General features: G+C 40.1%; 1 protein-coding gene across 1 annotated transcript; it reads right to left on the reverse strand.

Moving 5' to 3' along the window:
• Positions 1–5986: 5986 nt before the first annotated feature.
• Positions 5987–16738, reverse strand: CCDC195 (coiled-coil domain containing 195; the record flags this gene model as incomplete). Its single annotated transcript, XM_079783145.1, has 3 exons — positions 5987–6110; positions 10106–10352; positions 16480–16738. 3 exons carry the CDS (start codon positions 16736–16738, stop codon positions 5987–5989), a joined length of 630 nt encoding a protein of 209 aa, XP_079639271.1.
• Between the last annotated feature and the right edge of the window lie 222 nt (positions 16739–16960).

The raw sequence follows: 16960 nt of genomic DNA on the forward strand, positions 1-16960 counted from the left end.
AAATCCTACTTGGTCATGGTGTATGATCTTTCTGATGTACTGCTGGAGCCGATTTGCTAGAATTTTGTTGAGGATTTTGGCATCTATGTTCATGAGGGATATTGGTCTGTAATTCTCTTTCATTGTGTTGTCTTTATCTGGTTTTGGTATTAGGGTGATGCTGGCTTCATAGAAGGAGCTTGGAAGTGTTCCTTCCACTTGAATTTTTTGGAATAGTCTGAGGAGGATAGGTTTTAGTTCTTCCTTGAATGTTTGGTAAAACTCTCCTGTGAAGCCATCAGGCCCCGGGCTTTTGTTTGCTGGAAGCTTTTTGATGACTGCTTCAATTTCGTCCATAGTTATTGGCCTATTGAGCTGTTTAGATTCTTCTTGATTGATTTTTGGAAGGTTATATTTTTCTAGGAATATGTCCATTTCCTCCAGATTGTCCAGTTTGTTGGAGTAGAGTTGTTCGTAGTATTTTGTAACAATCCTTTGTATCTCAGCGGGGTCTGTTGTTATTTCACCTCTTTCATTTCTGATTTTGTTTATTTGGGTCCTCTCTCTTTGCTTCTTGGTGAGCCTGGCTAGAGGTCCATCAATCTTGTTTATCCTTTCAAAGAACCAGCTCTTGGTTTTGTTGATCTTATGTATTGTTTCTTTGGTCTCTATGTCATTTATCTCCGCTCTGATCTTTGTTATTTCCTTCCTTCTGGTTACACTGGGCTTTTCTTGCTGCTCTTTTTCTAGCTCTTTGAGTTGTAGGGTTAAGTAATTTATTACCATTGTTTCTTGTTTTTTGCAATAGGCCTGTAGAGCTATGAACTTCCCTCTCAAGACTGCTTTCGCTGTGTCCCATAGATTTTGGATTGTTGTGTTTTCATTGTCATTTGTTGCCATGGTGTTTTTTATTTCTTCCTTGATCTCTCTGGTGACCCAGTCCTTGTTTAATAGCATGCTGTTTAGTCTCCATGTGTTTGATTTCTTTGGATTGTTTTTATTGTAGTTGATTTCCAGTTTTATGCCACTGTGATCTGAGAAGATGCTTGATATAATTTCTATCTTCTTGAATTTGAAGAGACTTTGCCTGTGACCCAGCATATGGTCTATCTTTGAAAATGACCCATGTGCACTTGAGAAGAATGTATATTCTGTGGCTTTGGGGTGAAATGTTCTGAAGATGTCAATTAATTCCATCTGGTCTAGTGAGTCATTTAGGATTGCTGTTTCTTTGCTGATTTTTTGTTTAGAGGATTTGTCCAGTGGTGATAGTGGGGTATTAAAGTCTCCTACTATGATTGTGTTGCTATTAATCTCTCCCTTGATATCCTCCAGGAGTTTTTTTATGTATTTGGGTGCTCCTATATTGGGAGCGTATATGTTTACCAGAATTATTTCTTCTTGTTGGATTTCTCCCTTTAGTATTATGAAGTGGCCTTCCTTATCTCTTGTTATGGCATTTACTTTGAGGTCTATTTTGTCAGATATAAGTATTGCTACCCCAGCTTTTTTTTCATTTCCATTTGCCTGAAAGATATTTTTCCATCCCTTCACTTTCAATCTGTGTGAGTCTCTTGTTCTGAGGTGGGTCTCTTGTAGACAGCATATATATGGGTCGTGTTTTCTTATCCATTCAGCTACTCGATGTCTTTTGATTGGAGCATTTAGTCCGTTTACATTTAAAGTTATTACTGAAAGGTATTTGTTTGCAGTCATATCAATTTTTGTGTCTGTATTCCTTCTTACCTGTTTATTTCTTCTTTTTACAGTATTCCCTTTAGCAATTCTTGCATTGCTGGTTTGGTGGTGATAAACTCCCTGAGGCTTTTTTTGTCTGCAAAGCTCCTGATTTCCCCTTCAATTTTGATTGATAGTCTTGCTGGATATAGTATTCTTGGATTCAGTCCTTTGCTTTGCAACACTTTGTATACCTCCTTCCATTCACTTCTAGCTTGTTGTGTTTCTGATGAGTAATCATTTGACAATCTGATGGGTGTTCCTTTGTAGGTAACTCTCTGTCTCTCTCTTGCCGCCTTTAGGATTCTCTCTTTATCATTTATATTTGCCATTGAAATTATGACATGTCTTGGTGTGGGTCTTTTGGGGTTGATCCTGCTTGGGACTCTCTTTACTTGCGTAACTTTTATCTTTCCCATATCCGGGAAGTTTTCTGTCATTATTTCTTCAAATAGATTTTCTAATCCCTGCTGCTCTTCTTGTCCTTCTGGCAGCCCTATTATACGCATGTTACTTCGTTTCATGTTGTCCCGAAGCTCCCTTAGGCTTTCCTCCTGCTTTTTAATTTTTTTCTCCAATTGCTGTTCAGCTTGAGCTTGTTTCTGTACCTGATCTTCTAACTCACTAATTCGGTCCTCTGCTTCTTGTAATCTACTGTTGAAACTTTCCATGGTGTTTTTGATTGTAGCTATATCACTTTTCATTTCTTCCTGATTCTTGCATAAGTTGTTGATTTTCTCATCCATCCGATGTATAAATTCCATGACCATTACTCTGAACTCCTTTTCGGTCACGTTGCAAGCTTCATTTTCACTAATTTCCTTTCTTGGCGACTCCACATTTTCTTTCCTCTGTGAGTTATTTCGTTTCCCCATTCTGGCTATTACCAGAAAGCTCAAGCTTCTGTTTGCGTGGACCTGGGCCGTGTGCTGTGGGGACTTCGCTCCACCCTAGTTTCACTGAAGTGCTCTGACACTAGGACGTGTGACTGTCTTTGGTTGGTGGGAACCAAACTTGCCCAGGATCAGTGTCCCCAGTGTTCCGTGTGGTCTCGTGTGCACATTTAGAATCAGGGGCCCTGTCTGCACCACACTGTTGGTATGTGCCGAGAATGAGATCCTTAGCATGTGCCAGGAGTCAGAGTTTCCCTGTGTCTGCACCAAGACTCGAGTGTCAAAGTCTCTGTTGCCTTGTGCGGTTTCTCGTTGAGAATCAGGGTCCCTGTGTGTGCACGCACCAACAATTGGGGTCGCTGGCTCTTAGTGTGAATGCGCTGTGAGTCAGGGATCCCAGGCAGCTGTGTCCGGCTTGCCAAATTCCCTGAAGTGGGGCTGCGTCCTGTGTGTGCTCTCTCTACTGAGCCAAACTGGCTAGAGCGCACATTCTTAAAAACCTGAAGGTGAGCCGGCTCAGTGCACTCTCCCAAAGTCCCAGAAGGGGGGCGGAGTCCGTCCTGCGCGCCAAATTCCCCAAAGGGAAGCCCCTCTGTGCACGCTTTTAAGAATCTCCGAAGGGGGAGCTGTGCCCCGCGAGCCAAATTCCCCCAAATTCCCCGAAGGGGAGCCCTCTGTGCGCACTGACAGATTTCCCCGACGGGGAGCTGCTTCTGTCCCGTGCGCGAGCGCGCGCCAAATTCCCTAAGAGGGAGCGCGTCCCTGCGCAAAGCTCGGCAGCTTGGGCCAGGGGCGGGTCTATCAGTTACTATGGCGCTGTCTGTGTGCGCGCCTGTGAGCAGCTTGGGCGAGGGGCGCGTCTATCAGTTACTATGGCGCTTTCCGCACGCCTGTGGGCGCTCAGCAGCTTGGGGGAGGGGCGGGTCTATCAGTTACTATGGCGCTATCAGCGCCTGCGAGGAGGGGGATAGGCTCTTTGACTCACGGAAATCTGCCGGGAAGTCTGGATTCTTGTTTGTTTGTCTGAAGCTGTGATAGCAGTTCTCTGTCCCCAGTGGCTGCAGGGTCCTGGTTTGTGTCAGAAGCCAGGATCCGAGTCTCGGGCAGCTCTGTTTCCCAAGATGGCGTGGTCTCTGCGTCCGCACCAGCCGCCGAGAAGTGTCCGCTTTGTGCGCGGGGCTCCGCCGTCTAGGGCTGCCCTGTTCGGGAGCCCCTTGGAAGACCTGCAGAATCTAACTGACCCTATCTCATACACACACACACACACACCACACACATCTACACTCTCCTCTATGGGTTCCTCACTCACACTCTCTCCCTACCTTCCTGCCGGTCGCCATCTTTCGAAGGTCTCCCCCAAACAAAATTTAACTCAGCCCATGTGCTTATCAGTGAGTAGCTGTGGAAATGGCCATTAACTTAAAGGCTTGTAATCTTCTTTTGAAAGCTCTGACTGCAGACTGCCTTCTAAAATGGTCAAAATGTATGTATTTGACTGTAACAAATACTTTCTCAAAGTGATTTTTGCTCCATAAATAGATTTCATCGGCCTATCCCATTTCTTAGCTTATTCTGTTAATTTCACCCATTGTGTTCTGAGGTCCTGCTGGGCAGGAGAATGATGTTATGTTTCACTGGCATAAGGTAGTCTGTGTAGAGATTTGTCTGGGAAATCTTCACAAGATTGGCTGCAACTTCGTCAAGGTTTCTGGGCAGCTCAGCAGCTCTGTAATGGACTGTCCTGGTGGGGAGGAGGTCCTTTGTGGTCCTCTGAAGGACACTGATGAGAAATGGCTCCGAGGTCGTGGAAACCTTTTGAAGTTGCTCCAGTCTTCAAACAAACATGAAATGAACTCTTCCAGTGTATAATCAAAAAGTAGATTTCAAACATAGTTTTTCTATGGGAAATATTTTTGGGGCCATCTTCAGTCTTATTTACTACATAAATTCTCTGTTGCCACCAAACAGCGTCAGGAGGGCTGAGTTTATCGAGGTTAGGACTGTGGTATCGTGGAAATCCTACAGTATCATGACTCAGGAAACATGGTTTCCAGGTGCGCAATGCTACTAACTTCCTGTGCAGGGTTGGCAGTGGGAATGAGTCTCTACTTAACTTTTCTTTGAAGGCATGTCTTGTTTATTCTCCTGCTCCTCCTCCTTCTATTGTGATTGTTTCTTGAGTGCTTCCTGGGTGCTAGGTAGTGCAATAGATGCTTTACTAGCTCATGAAATCACTACATGCCAAAGAATATCAATATATCTCAATTTTACCAATGAGGGAACTGAGGCTTAAAGAGGTCCAGTGACCTTGCCTAAGATCACATGGGCCTGCAGGAGTTAGGGCTCAAGATTCATGGCAAGCAGCATTGGTCTTAGCAACCCCTTACTTTTACAACAGTCATTCTCAACCCTGCTTATACAGTGGAATCAGTGGGGTTGCTTTACTTTAAAGAATACCAATGTGGAGGTCCATCCCTAGGGATGGTGACATAACTTGTCCAGGGTGCAGCCTGGCCAATGGGAATTTTATAGCTCCCTAGTTTATTTTATTTTGCAGTCAGGATTGAGAATAACTGCATTATATGAAGTTTCAGGGATTAGGGAGGGAAGGCTGGGAAGACTGAGGCACTCTCCAATTTTGGAGCTCCAGTGTTCAGAGGGCGGTCTTTCCTTGGAATGAAGACTGAATAGATCCTTTAAATGTTAGATTCTTGAGGGTGGAACTGAACTTCAATGCAGCTCCAGGGAGGACTGGGAGAGGCCAATGGGGGGGAAAAGAGGACATATGTAATACTTTCAACAATAAAGATTAAAAAAAAGACTATCCTGGGGCATAAAAAAGTTGCTGATATAGTAAATATTCAATTTATACATTAAAAAAAGAAAGACATATTAAGCACTCGAAGAGAGAAAGAAGCAAATATCTGGGAGGAACAGTTGAATGAGTTGGTTTAGGGCAGATTTGATGTTGGGAGTTTCTGTTTTAAGAGAGGAGGGAGTACTTTTTTCTAGATTTGTTAGTTCCATCTGGAAAGTGACATTTATAATGTGAACAGCAGCATTTTCTGATGGCATAACACAGACAGTGAACACAGCACTCAATTTAATTTATTCACATTTAATTGCTTACATGCTGCATAGAGAGACTACAATAGCTGCTACACACATCAACATCAGCATTCAACAACACAAAGTAATCACTTCCATTTCTTGGTCAAGTCCATTGACAAGTCTACTGACCTCACACCAAGTATTTTGTGTGTCTTCTGGGCATCTTGCCAGAGCTCTTTGCAGGAGAGGACACTGAACCTGAAAGGTGTTGGTGTTCCCAATTCTTGGGCATCAACTGTTTCTTCAATTTTACCACTTCACACATCCTATTCTGTAATGGTATTTAGCTGATTTGTGGTCTGATTTGGTGAGTATTTCAAAGAACTTGAATTTTTGGAATATGAAGCTATGTCCATGGGTAACAGGAAACTAACTGCCTTAATCTTTTCCCTAAAACAAAAACAAAACCAAAACAAAACAAAAAACAGAATAGGGGGAAGATAAATAAAACTTATTAGTAGCTTTTATACAAAACATTTCGCATTTTTCCAAATCACCAACCAGTGCCTGCAGTGTTAAAACTTCATTTTAAATATATCATATTAGATTTTTGTTTATTTGCTCATCAATAATTCAAGATTATATGTTGAAACTGGCCCTTTAATTAAGAATAGTGAAGGGTGTTGATAAAACTAAAATTTGAAACTATTGAGAGAGCTTCTTTAAGCCTGAAAATTATTAACTTGATGTTTAAAGTTGAAGAATACCATGCTGTCTTAGGCAAAAGGTCTTTTCCCAGCCAAGCTCTTTGGTTGAAAGGAAGCAGAAAATTGAGGCAATTATTTTATAATACAGATCAATCTACAGTTATGGACTTTGAAGTAACTGAATATCCACCACATCTGGACAATAAAGGGGAGAGAGCAGTAACGATAATAACCCTGAGTTATGTGAGCAATTATCTTTTCATTTTGCCCGTTTCTCTTTTTCCCTCTAACAGTGCTATGTAGAATTTTGACATAAACCAGGATAAACCGCTCCCAGGAATAAGTCTAAAGAATATTGTTTAAAATTATTACTGCCCTTTCTCCAATTTTGTTCTCTCTCTTTTTATCTCCTTATTAGATAAGGCTATAAATTCAGTGAATGACATTTAGTGGCCTGCAACTAGGGAAATATATCTATTTCCTCCCTTGAGAGGGAGGCCAGTGGTTCCATTTATTAAGATCAATAAAATAATAACTGCTGCTACTTAGTATTTACTTCACTGTCTCGTTTATTCTTCACAAAAGCAATAAGGTAACTGCTATTGTGATTCCCTTTTTATAGAGGAGTAAACTGGCATAGGACAGACAAGGAACTTTTCCAAGACTGTGTTATGGGTTAATGATGGAGTTGGGGTTTGAGCTATGTGAGTGCTGTCTGCCTTCTTAACCAGTTTTGTAATAGCAACAGAACAGAATATGTTTATTTTAATGTGTCTGGTTTCTCCTATCAGTAAAATGAATAAAATAGCATTTGTAATATTGTTTCCATGGACCCTTCCCCCTAATCTTTTTGACAGCCTGAGATATTTTTCTTAAACGTAGAAGTAAAAGATTGCATTTCTATGGCAGAATTTAGGAAAGATTAAAATTCTATCTCTAGTTTTGGGAGAGCATTTGCTCTTAGAAATATTGACATTGGCATTATTTTATAAAATACTTCCTTGATATAATAGTGGAGAAACTCACAAGCAAATGAGGAATGATGTCTGACTGTTCAAAAAAGCCAGTTCAAACAAATTGGTCTCCATAAATCTCTGTAAATTTTTTGAAAGTTATCTTAAAGTAAATAAATTTATCAAAAAAAAATCAGAGGAGTAATGTCATGACATGTTATTTTGCTAGTTAATCCTTGAGAAAGTAAAAGGCAAAATAAAAAAGGAGTAAAAAAAACAACAACACATGTTTAATTCCTACTCAACAGTTCTTTCTGTATCCACTGGATTTTATGCCAACCCAGCTGTTGATTTTCATTCATTACTGACTTTCTTGTTTTAACACAATCCTAAAATTGGCTCAATCTTTCAAACTAAAGTAGATTCCAAATTAGAAATGGATTGTGTTCAAGTAGTTTATTTGTTGGCAGTTTGGAAGTTGGAAAATGTTTTGCTTCAGAAAAATAAATACATCATAAACATTGGGTAGGTTCCCAAACTATCACAGAAAATATATACATGGAAATGGGAAAATTGATATTACTGTATTTCTCAGTTAGCATTGTAGGTCTGTGAGAATGTAATGGTTTAAGTGCAAAAAATAAAACATTATAAAACAGGCTCTGTGCAATTTTAGATTATGTGGACATAAGCCTGGAAAGATATCTATTAAAATCTAAATGATGGTTGTTCATATGTGGGAATATGGAAGATTTTCCTTTTTATATTGTTTACTTTGAATATTGCATTTATACTTTATAATTTGTGATTTTTTTGCAATGAAGATTTTGTGCTTTTTGTAACTACAACTATATATGTATATATGTGTATAGGTATGTATGTATAATATTTTTAGGCCAAGGGCAGATCTTTGCCTTTCTTCTCCCCCTGAAGACACAACAGTTGGGTGGGTATTTCTTATTTCTATATCCCACAGCTGCTCCGTCAACAAATCTTACTGGCTCTACCTTCAAAATATATTCAGAGACTAACACCCACTGTTACTACCCCTGGCCAAAAAATGATCACTTCGTTGCCTACATTTCTTTTTTAGCCTTAAACCTGGTCTTCTTGATTTCTGTATTTTTTTCTATAGTCATTTCAAAACAGGGCTCCTGATATGATCTTTTTTTTTTTTTTAATGAAAAGAGCATTACTATGCACCCCAAATCACTTTGAATAAATCTGAACTTATTGGAAGAAAGTGGAAGCCCACCTTATAATTTTCCTTCATTTCTCTTTCTCACTCCATTGCAGTCACACCTGCCTCCTTTCCTTTCCTCATGCACGAGCCATGAGTCTGCCCAGCTACCTTGCATACTGTGTTCTCAAAGCCTGGAATGTTCTCCCCATGCCCAGTGCCTGAAATCCTCAGAACACTCTCTCTGCTTTACTCAAAAGATGAGGCATTTTCTGGCCATGATGTAGAAATTTCAACAGTGCTTGCTCCTCTAACCCTTCTCTTTTCATTGTAGTTAGTTTATTTTTCTCTTTAGTACTTATCACCATTTAACATAATATACACGTTATGTATTTTCATGGTTATTGATTATCATGTTAAAAAAAGAAAAAGCCCACGTAGGAAGGGATTTTTGACAGCTACCCCTGGGGTGGGTAGAGCCCAGACCCCCTTTTTCCCTTTATTTTTCTTCTTCTACTCTTAGGAGACACATGTGCAGAGACTCCTGCTAAAGTTTCAGGGCCAAAGTGGGGGTTGGAAGATAGAAATGCCGATTGTGGGGGAGGGAGGTCATGCTCTAGCAGAGTAGAGCAGATAAATAAGCTTGATGGTGGAAATCTTGTTCTGAAAAAGCCCTTGGCTCTCCCTACTACAAGGGGCCACTGGCCAGCTGTCCTCTTTAACTCTCAGCCTGTCTCTCCAATATTTTCTCAATCCCTGCAGTTCTCCGGCTACTTCTAACTCCTAAATGCCAATTCATGTATTTTGCATTATAGATTAGTTTTCTTTGTCTCTGGGCCATTTTGGGTTATGCCAAAAAGGGCCCTTTTTATGCCACAAAAAGGCCATTAAGGCATCTTTCTCCAAAAGAACATTTATCTCTGAGAGAGGAATTCTGCCTTCAGCTCCCAGAATAACTGTGTCTTCTCCCCAAGACACTTGTTAGTATAGGGGTCAGTTCACTTATGTGGCTTTGTTGCTGCATGAAAGTTTTAAGCACAGTGTTTTATTTTTGCTGACTCTTATATTGCTAGTTCCTAGCTCAGAGTATGATCATTAATCATGTTTAATGAGCCCTAGCCAGTTTGGCTCAGTGAATAGAACGTTGGCCTGCAGACTGAAGGGTCCTGGGTTCAATTCCAGTCAAGGGCACGTATATTGGTTGCAGGTTCCTCCCTGGCCTGGACCCTGGTCGGGGCATGTGCATGAAGCAACCAATTGATGTGTTTCTCTCACATAGATATTTCTCTCTGTCTTTCCCTCTCTCTTCCGCTCTCTCTAGAAATCAATAAAAAAATATCCTCAGGTGAGGATTAATACAAAATGTTTGGTAAGTGAAGACTGTTTTCCACTTATTAGAGGCATCTCTAGAGAGTGCCATTTGACCTCAAATAAATGTGTTCCTTTTGATTTCTGAAATCACAACCTAAGTTGGAAACTATTTTGGCCTACTGGCCTATTGGTTTTATTTCCCTCCCTAGATATGACGTTGCTCACCCAGGAGAATGTCTCAGTAGCCATCACAGCAGGCACCTAAAAACTAGCTTAGGGAAGATTGGACCTTACCTGCCACTGAGAACGTACTCGGGAAAGGCTCTGTGGCTGGAACTCTTGCTGGTAAAAGAATCTTCTGCAAATGCTTTTTCTTCATTGTCTTGCTTCTTGATTGAAGAACATGTCAGTGGTTTAACCATTCCCTGAGCTTCTAGAATTCTACTATTTGGATGTCTTTTCTCAGATTTCCAGGGATCATTTGCAACAAATGAATGGATTGTTGAGGAAGTGGAATAGCGTCTAACAATCATGACATTGTCTGTACAGAAGAAACAAAATTTAAGCTTAAAAATTTGACCTTTAATGATGCCTGGAAATGGAAAATAATGTTGCTAGTACTTTATTGAAACTAAGCAAAAGTATTATTTTTTATTTTTGCATAAGAGACATCCATTCACTGATTCATTTTGCAAAGAGTTGAGTGCCAGCCATGTGCCAGACACTTTTTTAAAGAGATAGGTATGTGGTAGTAAACAACACAGAATTCTTGCCTGCCCAGAGCTTATCCTCTTGTGTGGCAAACAGACAATTAACAAACAATAACATTCAGATAGATTCTAGAAAAATAAATGAGGCTGCCGAGGACAAGGGGATAGAAACAGAGGAGGGAGGGTGTCTGCAGGGTCTTTAAATAGTATAGTCAGGTTAAAACTTTCAGGGAACACAGCATTTGAACTAAGACTTTGACATATAGAGATACTAAAACTTTAAGTGGGAAGAACATGGATCTTCTAGAGAGTCTAATTCCGGATGGCATTCTCAGTCCTGATTCTAGAAGACTCTACTCACCCATAGTCCCTATCGCCTGAGTGGCCACAAATAATTGAACAGGCTGCTGATAATTGGCCTATAATTGTGTGTCTTGGCTTGAGTTGGGACAATCATTTTAAGGAAGCATGTTGAATGAGAGATGAAAGCAAAGAAGACATGTGGAAAGAAGCAAAAATGCCTTTTGTGAAAAACTGGAAAGCTGCTGAGAGAGACAGAGAGATTTGTGGCCTTAGTTTCTGAGGACTTCCAATTCCATTTCTGTCCATAAGTGTCTTCCAATAATCTCTTTTCTTGAGGTAAATCAAGTCTTCTAGAACCATTCCTTGTAATTAAAGCAGCTTGGTTAAAAGAACTGCATTTCCAGGAGTTTTGTTTTGTCTGAACCTCAGCTCGAGCACTGTGTTAACTGACCCAGAGCCTGTGATTCAACCTCTACATAGACATCTAGTTATACCCTTGAGGCTAATGACATTGACCTCATTGATGGGTTTCATTTTCGGGAGCAGGTAATAAATTCTTGTTGAATCTTTCTGATTTCTTGTCACCACTTTGCCATTAACTAACATGGAAGTGTAACTAAGCCCTGCCTTATGTTTAGGTTTTGAGAGTGTCAAAAGCATTATTATTTTTTTATTTATGTTTGATGCCTGTGTCTGCAGAACACAGACAGCAAATTATTATGGCCATTGCAAAAAGTGAAGGCTGCCATGGCTTTCTATAGTGTGGAAGAGCAGAAGATCAAATTTCAGGCAGGAGTCCAGGGAAAATTTAAGTTCAAATCTATCTGAGGTGATTAACTCCTAATACTGCTCATAAATGAACTTGAAATACTTACTTTAGCTATGATATAGAGCTTCCATAATTAGGTAAGAACAGGCTTCTGACTATTGACAAATACAAATGTTTCTGTTTAAACGGATTATGAGACAATCTCTTTATACCAAGTGGTAAAAAAAAAACACAACAGAAGAAATTATGCTGATGATAGTCAACTTATGTTTATCCTTACATACACTCCAGCTTGACTGATTAGCAAATAGGCTCTTTGTTCATCTCCCTGGGTCACAATAGTCTGTATCCTTTAGTTTCTTGTCAATAAGATGAAAAATATATTCAACACACAATTACAGAGTCATTAGAACAATTTTAAAGATCAATGCCAAGTGCAGTGTTTTTTTTTTTTTTTTTGCAGTAAAGGATATGAGTGGATTGAAGAGAATCAGAGGTCCAGCAATGCTGGGGGTTCCCTGTAAAGAGAGTTTCTTTTATCTTCTTTGTAGCAAATTATCTCTTTCCTAATAGTCCCCAAGTGAGGTTGCCCAGGGCAGGAGGGGTAAGAGAAACATCCCTGAAAATGCTGGTTGAATTTCATACCTACCAAAGGGTTATACACATTACAGGTGTTTTCATGATTATTTAACAAAGATTCATTCTGAGCCTATGCTCTGTATTCATCTATATATATAAAAGCCTAAGTGACCGTTCGACCATTCAACTGTTCGACTGTTTGACCGTTCGATTGGTCACTATGACATGCACTGACCACCAGGGGGCAGACGCTCAATGCAGGAGCTGCCCCCTGGTGGTCAGTGCACTACCACAGCAGGAGTGCCGCTCAGCTGACCAATGGGCACCAGATGCTGGGCTCACATCTGGTGAGCACAGCTGTGGCGGCGTGAGTCTCTCCCATGACACTCCCCTGGCATGCCCCTTCCCTACCCAGACTGGGACTGGGATTGGGACTGGCATTGGGACTGACTGGGCGTGGGCCTATGGCCACTTCTCGGTCATGGGCACACTGGTATCGATCGCCCTAGGATGGGTGAGCGAAGACCGCAGCAGAGCAGCAGCGAGCCTACTGAGCGGCCGTGGCAGGTGCAGTAGGGCTGGGATGAACGGGAGTGGTGTGGTGCCCGGCCTGGGCTCGGCTTCTCCCCAGCCGCCTGCCACTTCATGCACTACTACATCCCTCAGGGGATATTGGATTGCTGGTTTTGTCCCGATCCCTGCAGGCCACGCTGAGGAACCCCACCGGTGCACGAATCCATGCACTGGGCCTCTAGTATATATATATTTCACCAAGCAGCTGTGCCCCAGGGAGGTAGCATAGCTCTGTGTCCTCAGTTGAATGATGGGAAATAGACTTCCCCGCTCATCAAATCTCATTTTGTCTCACTACACACATCACAGAACTAACAGAAGACCTTTTCAGTTTCAAGTGATTTGCGTCCAGGTCTTCTTTAATTGTTCCCTTTCTTAAAGTGAGACTCACACTTGTGATTTCACATTATTCCTTCTCAAAGAATAGGTTTACATTATTCTCTTTTCAAAAGAGAATTGGCCATGTTGCTTGATCTCTCTGGGTCTTATATCCACAACTGTAAAATAAGGGGATGATCTCTAAAGTCCCTTTCCAGTATCACATTTCTATGATTCAATTGTAAGTATGAATTTTGATTAATGTTGGAAATACCTTATTAAAAAATTGCTAATGAATTTATACTCAAGTAAAGTAATATTTTCTAACTAATGATATTAAGACAACTACATTCAAATAACTCATGGTGATTCTTATGCTTTTTCATTTAATCCTCTAGCCTGTGGGATAGATTCTATCACTATCCCTATTTTACAGATGAGGAGCGTGATCATAAAAACATGTTACATCCATAGAATCACATAATTTTATAGTTGGAATAGGCCTTGGAGAGTGTCTGTTCTGATCCACTCATTTTTACATGAGGATACTCAAATCAGGAATTCTATGTGGTCAGACTAATGTTCTTTCTACTGTGTCACTTCTTTTGTAATAGCACATCACCTCTAACACAGGTACATATCACTTAAAGTAATATTCAACTGGGCTTCCAAGCACAAATTTAAATCGTATTTCTTTCTGTGTTTTATTTGTGCAACAGGTAAGAGTTACCAAAATTTACCAAATGTTTTTCACCGTCATTTCAAACTCAATGCTAATATTCTTACTGGAAGTTGCCATCCATATGCTGACATATGATATCAATTGTCTTATTAATATTATAACATCCTCTCAGAGTGTTGGCATGGCATGCTCTATTCTTTGAAAAGTATAATCCTTGTTTTAGAATAGCGCAAGATACATAAACACCCAGCTTACTTTCTTATCAGGATAGCATCATAGAAAATAGGTTTGAAGGAGTGTTGTTCACCTTGGAGTAGGGCAAGTGGTTTCCAGCTGAAGGAAGTTTTGGGATGTCTGAAGGCATTTTTGATGCTCAGGACTGGGGAGGGGAGGCAGGCACTCCTGGCAGCAGTGCTCGGAAGCCAGGGAAGTTGCTGAACATCCCACAATATCCTACACTACAGAGCTACTCAGCCCCAAATGTCAAGAATGCAGAGGTTACGAAGCCCTGGAGTAAGTACATATTACAAATGTCCCCCCCTTTTTTTTTTTCACCAGGAGAAGTTCAAACCTCCTTATAGGTTATGATTTTAATTTTATCAAATAACCAGCAGACAGAACTACTCAGATCCAGAGATGTACTTGACAAAAAGGGAGAAGACCCTGATTGGAATCTTTCCAGCTTTGAAACACAGGGTCTCATCCTAGAGAGAGACTTCTCTAGCAGAGAAAAGCAGCTGGTAAGTATGGCATGTCTCATTGCCAAGTTGTTCTAGATGGCATTCCCTGAAGCCTTTGGCAGATGGCATTAAGAGAGCATTGAATATTTAATTATGCATACCAATTTTATTTGAATATTCTGTGTGCAGGCAAGTACTGACAATTTAAATGTAGGATGTATTTTCTTGCTCTGCTGATTTCTGACTTCATGTATAGTCTTCACAGTCAAAATTATTCCCAGTAAAAGATGAGAGATTTTATTTTTAGAGTATTATAAGTATTGGCCCTGCATCTTGAAGTCTTCAACTTGTATAGTAGGTTGAATTATGTATAACATACACTTATATAGGACAGTAAGGTTCTTTGTAAAACATGGATAAGCAATAATATCTGTTATTTATTGTGTGTTTGCCAGGTGCTATACTAAGCACGTCTTTTATTGCAGTTAATCTTCACAACTATGTGATATAGGTACTATAACATTTTCTTATGTTATTTTAAAATTATAATTGACATTCAATATTATTTTGTATGAGTTTCAGGTATACAGCACGGTGATTAGACAATTATATAATTTATGAAGTGATCCCCCTGATAATTCAGTGCTTACCTGTCACCAGAAATAGTTATTAAGATATTATTGACTTGCCGAAACAGGTTTGGCTCAGTGGATAGAGCGTTGGCCTGCGGACTAAAAGGTCCCAGGTTCGATTCCGGTCAAGGGCATGTACCTTGGTTGCGGGCACATTCCCAGTAGGGGTTGTGCAAGAGGCAGCTGATCGATGTTTCTCTATCATCGATGTTTCTAACTCTCTATCCCTTTCTCTTCCTCTCTGTAAAAAATCAATAAAATATATTTAAAAAAAAAGATATTATTGACTATATTCCCTGTGCTGTACTTTACATCCCTGTGACTACTGTATTTTGTAATTACCAATTTACACTTCTTAATTCCTCACCTTTTTCACCCAGCCTCCCAACCCTCTTCCCTTCTGGCAGCCATCAGTCTGTTCTCTGTATTTATAAGTCTGTTTCTATTTTGGTTATTCATTTATTTTGTTCTTTAGATTCCTAATATAGGTAAAATCATAGGGTATTTGTCTTTCACTGTCTGTCTTATTTCACTGAGCATAATACCCTCTAGGTCCATCCATGTTTTGCAAATGGTAAGACTTCATTATTTTTATGGCCAAGTAATATTTCATTGTACATATGTACCACAGCTTTTTTATCCACTCATCTATTGATGTGCACTTGGGTTGCTTCAGTATCTTGGCTACTGTAAATATCACTGCAATGAACATAGGGTGCATATATATCTTTTCGAATTAGAGTTTCAGTTTTTTTTATGATATGCTCTTAGAAGTAGAATTGCTGGGATATAAGATAGTTTTTAAAAAATGTTTTGAGGAAACTCCATATTGTCTTCCACAGTGACTGTACCAATTTTCATCCCTATCAAGAGTGCACAAGGGTTTCTTTTCCTCCACATTCATGCCAACACTTGTTGTTTGTTGATTTATTAGTACTATAACATTTTCAAATGAAGAAAAAGAAGATTAAAGATGAGTCAAGTGGCCAGTGAGTGACCAATCATTGGCAACCGTATTTGTCTGACTGATATTCATACATTTAACTGTTGTGCAATAGCATTCAAGCTTAGTAAGTGAGCATGCTTCTTGACATATACCCACTCAATGTTCTATTATGAGGCATTTAAATTCTTGAAGTAAAAAAACACATTGTTTTTAACATGACTGATCCTCACCAACCTGTCATTCTTATCTTTCCAGGATTATATGAAAATAGTGTTAATGTTGCCAAAATATGTTGCTTAAAGATGCTAAAGAAATGTTTGCCTCGGGATTAAAAGTTCATCTATCAGTAGAAAAAGGATGAAATTTGCCACTGTAAACACAAAATTATGCACTTATTTGAGAGGCACAATAAACCTACTGTTCAGGATATATCTGCAAAGATGGGCACAGCCCAGAAGAGCTAGGACTTTCTTTACCTTGGTGTTGCGCATCTGGTTCTGAATCAGTGGAAATAACATTGTGAAGTGTTGCTGGAGATTGTTCAGGCACTTTTACTAGGTTACCAACTTCTGTGACTTCCTCTTCCCTTTCATCTCCCGAATGTCCCCCTGAGCCCGGGGTTCTCTGACTGCTTGAGGTCAGTTTCATCCGGAGGGCTTGATTCTCTTTCTCCAGCTTGTTGATCTCTGCCCGCATTTCCTGGATGACTCTCATAAGCTGGACGTTAGCTTCCATGGCCTCTTCTCTGGTTTGCTTCTCTGGGGAGACAGGTCAACTTTTGCTCACCAGCCAAATGCACAATCTACTCAGTGAGACAGGCTGATCCCACCCATAAACCTTCCTGAACAATAGATGTCATTCTTCTCTGGGCCATCTTTCAGCACCCAGGGCATCAGGCTGTCAAGGAAGGTAAAGGATTTCCATGACTTATTCATTCTGGGTTTTGTTTTTCAGAAA

Source organism: Cnephaeus nilssonii (genome assembly GCF_951640355.1).
Source record: "Cnephaeus nilssonii genome assembly, chromosome: 10".
NCBI lineage: Eukaryota > Metazoa > Chordata > Mammalia > Chiroptera > Vespertilionidae > Cnephaeus > Cnephaeus nilssonii.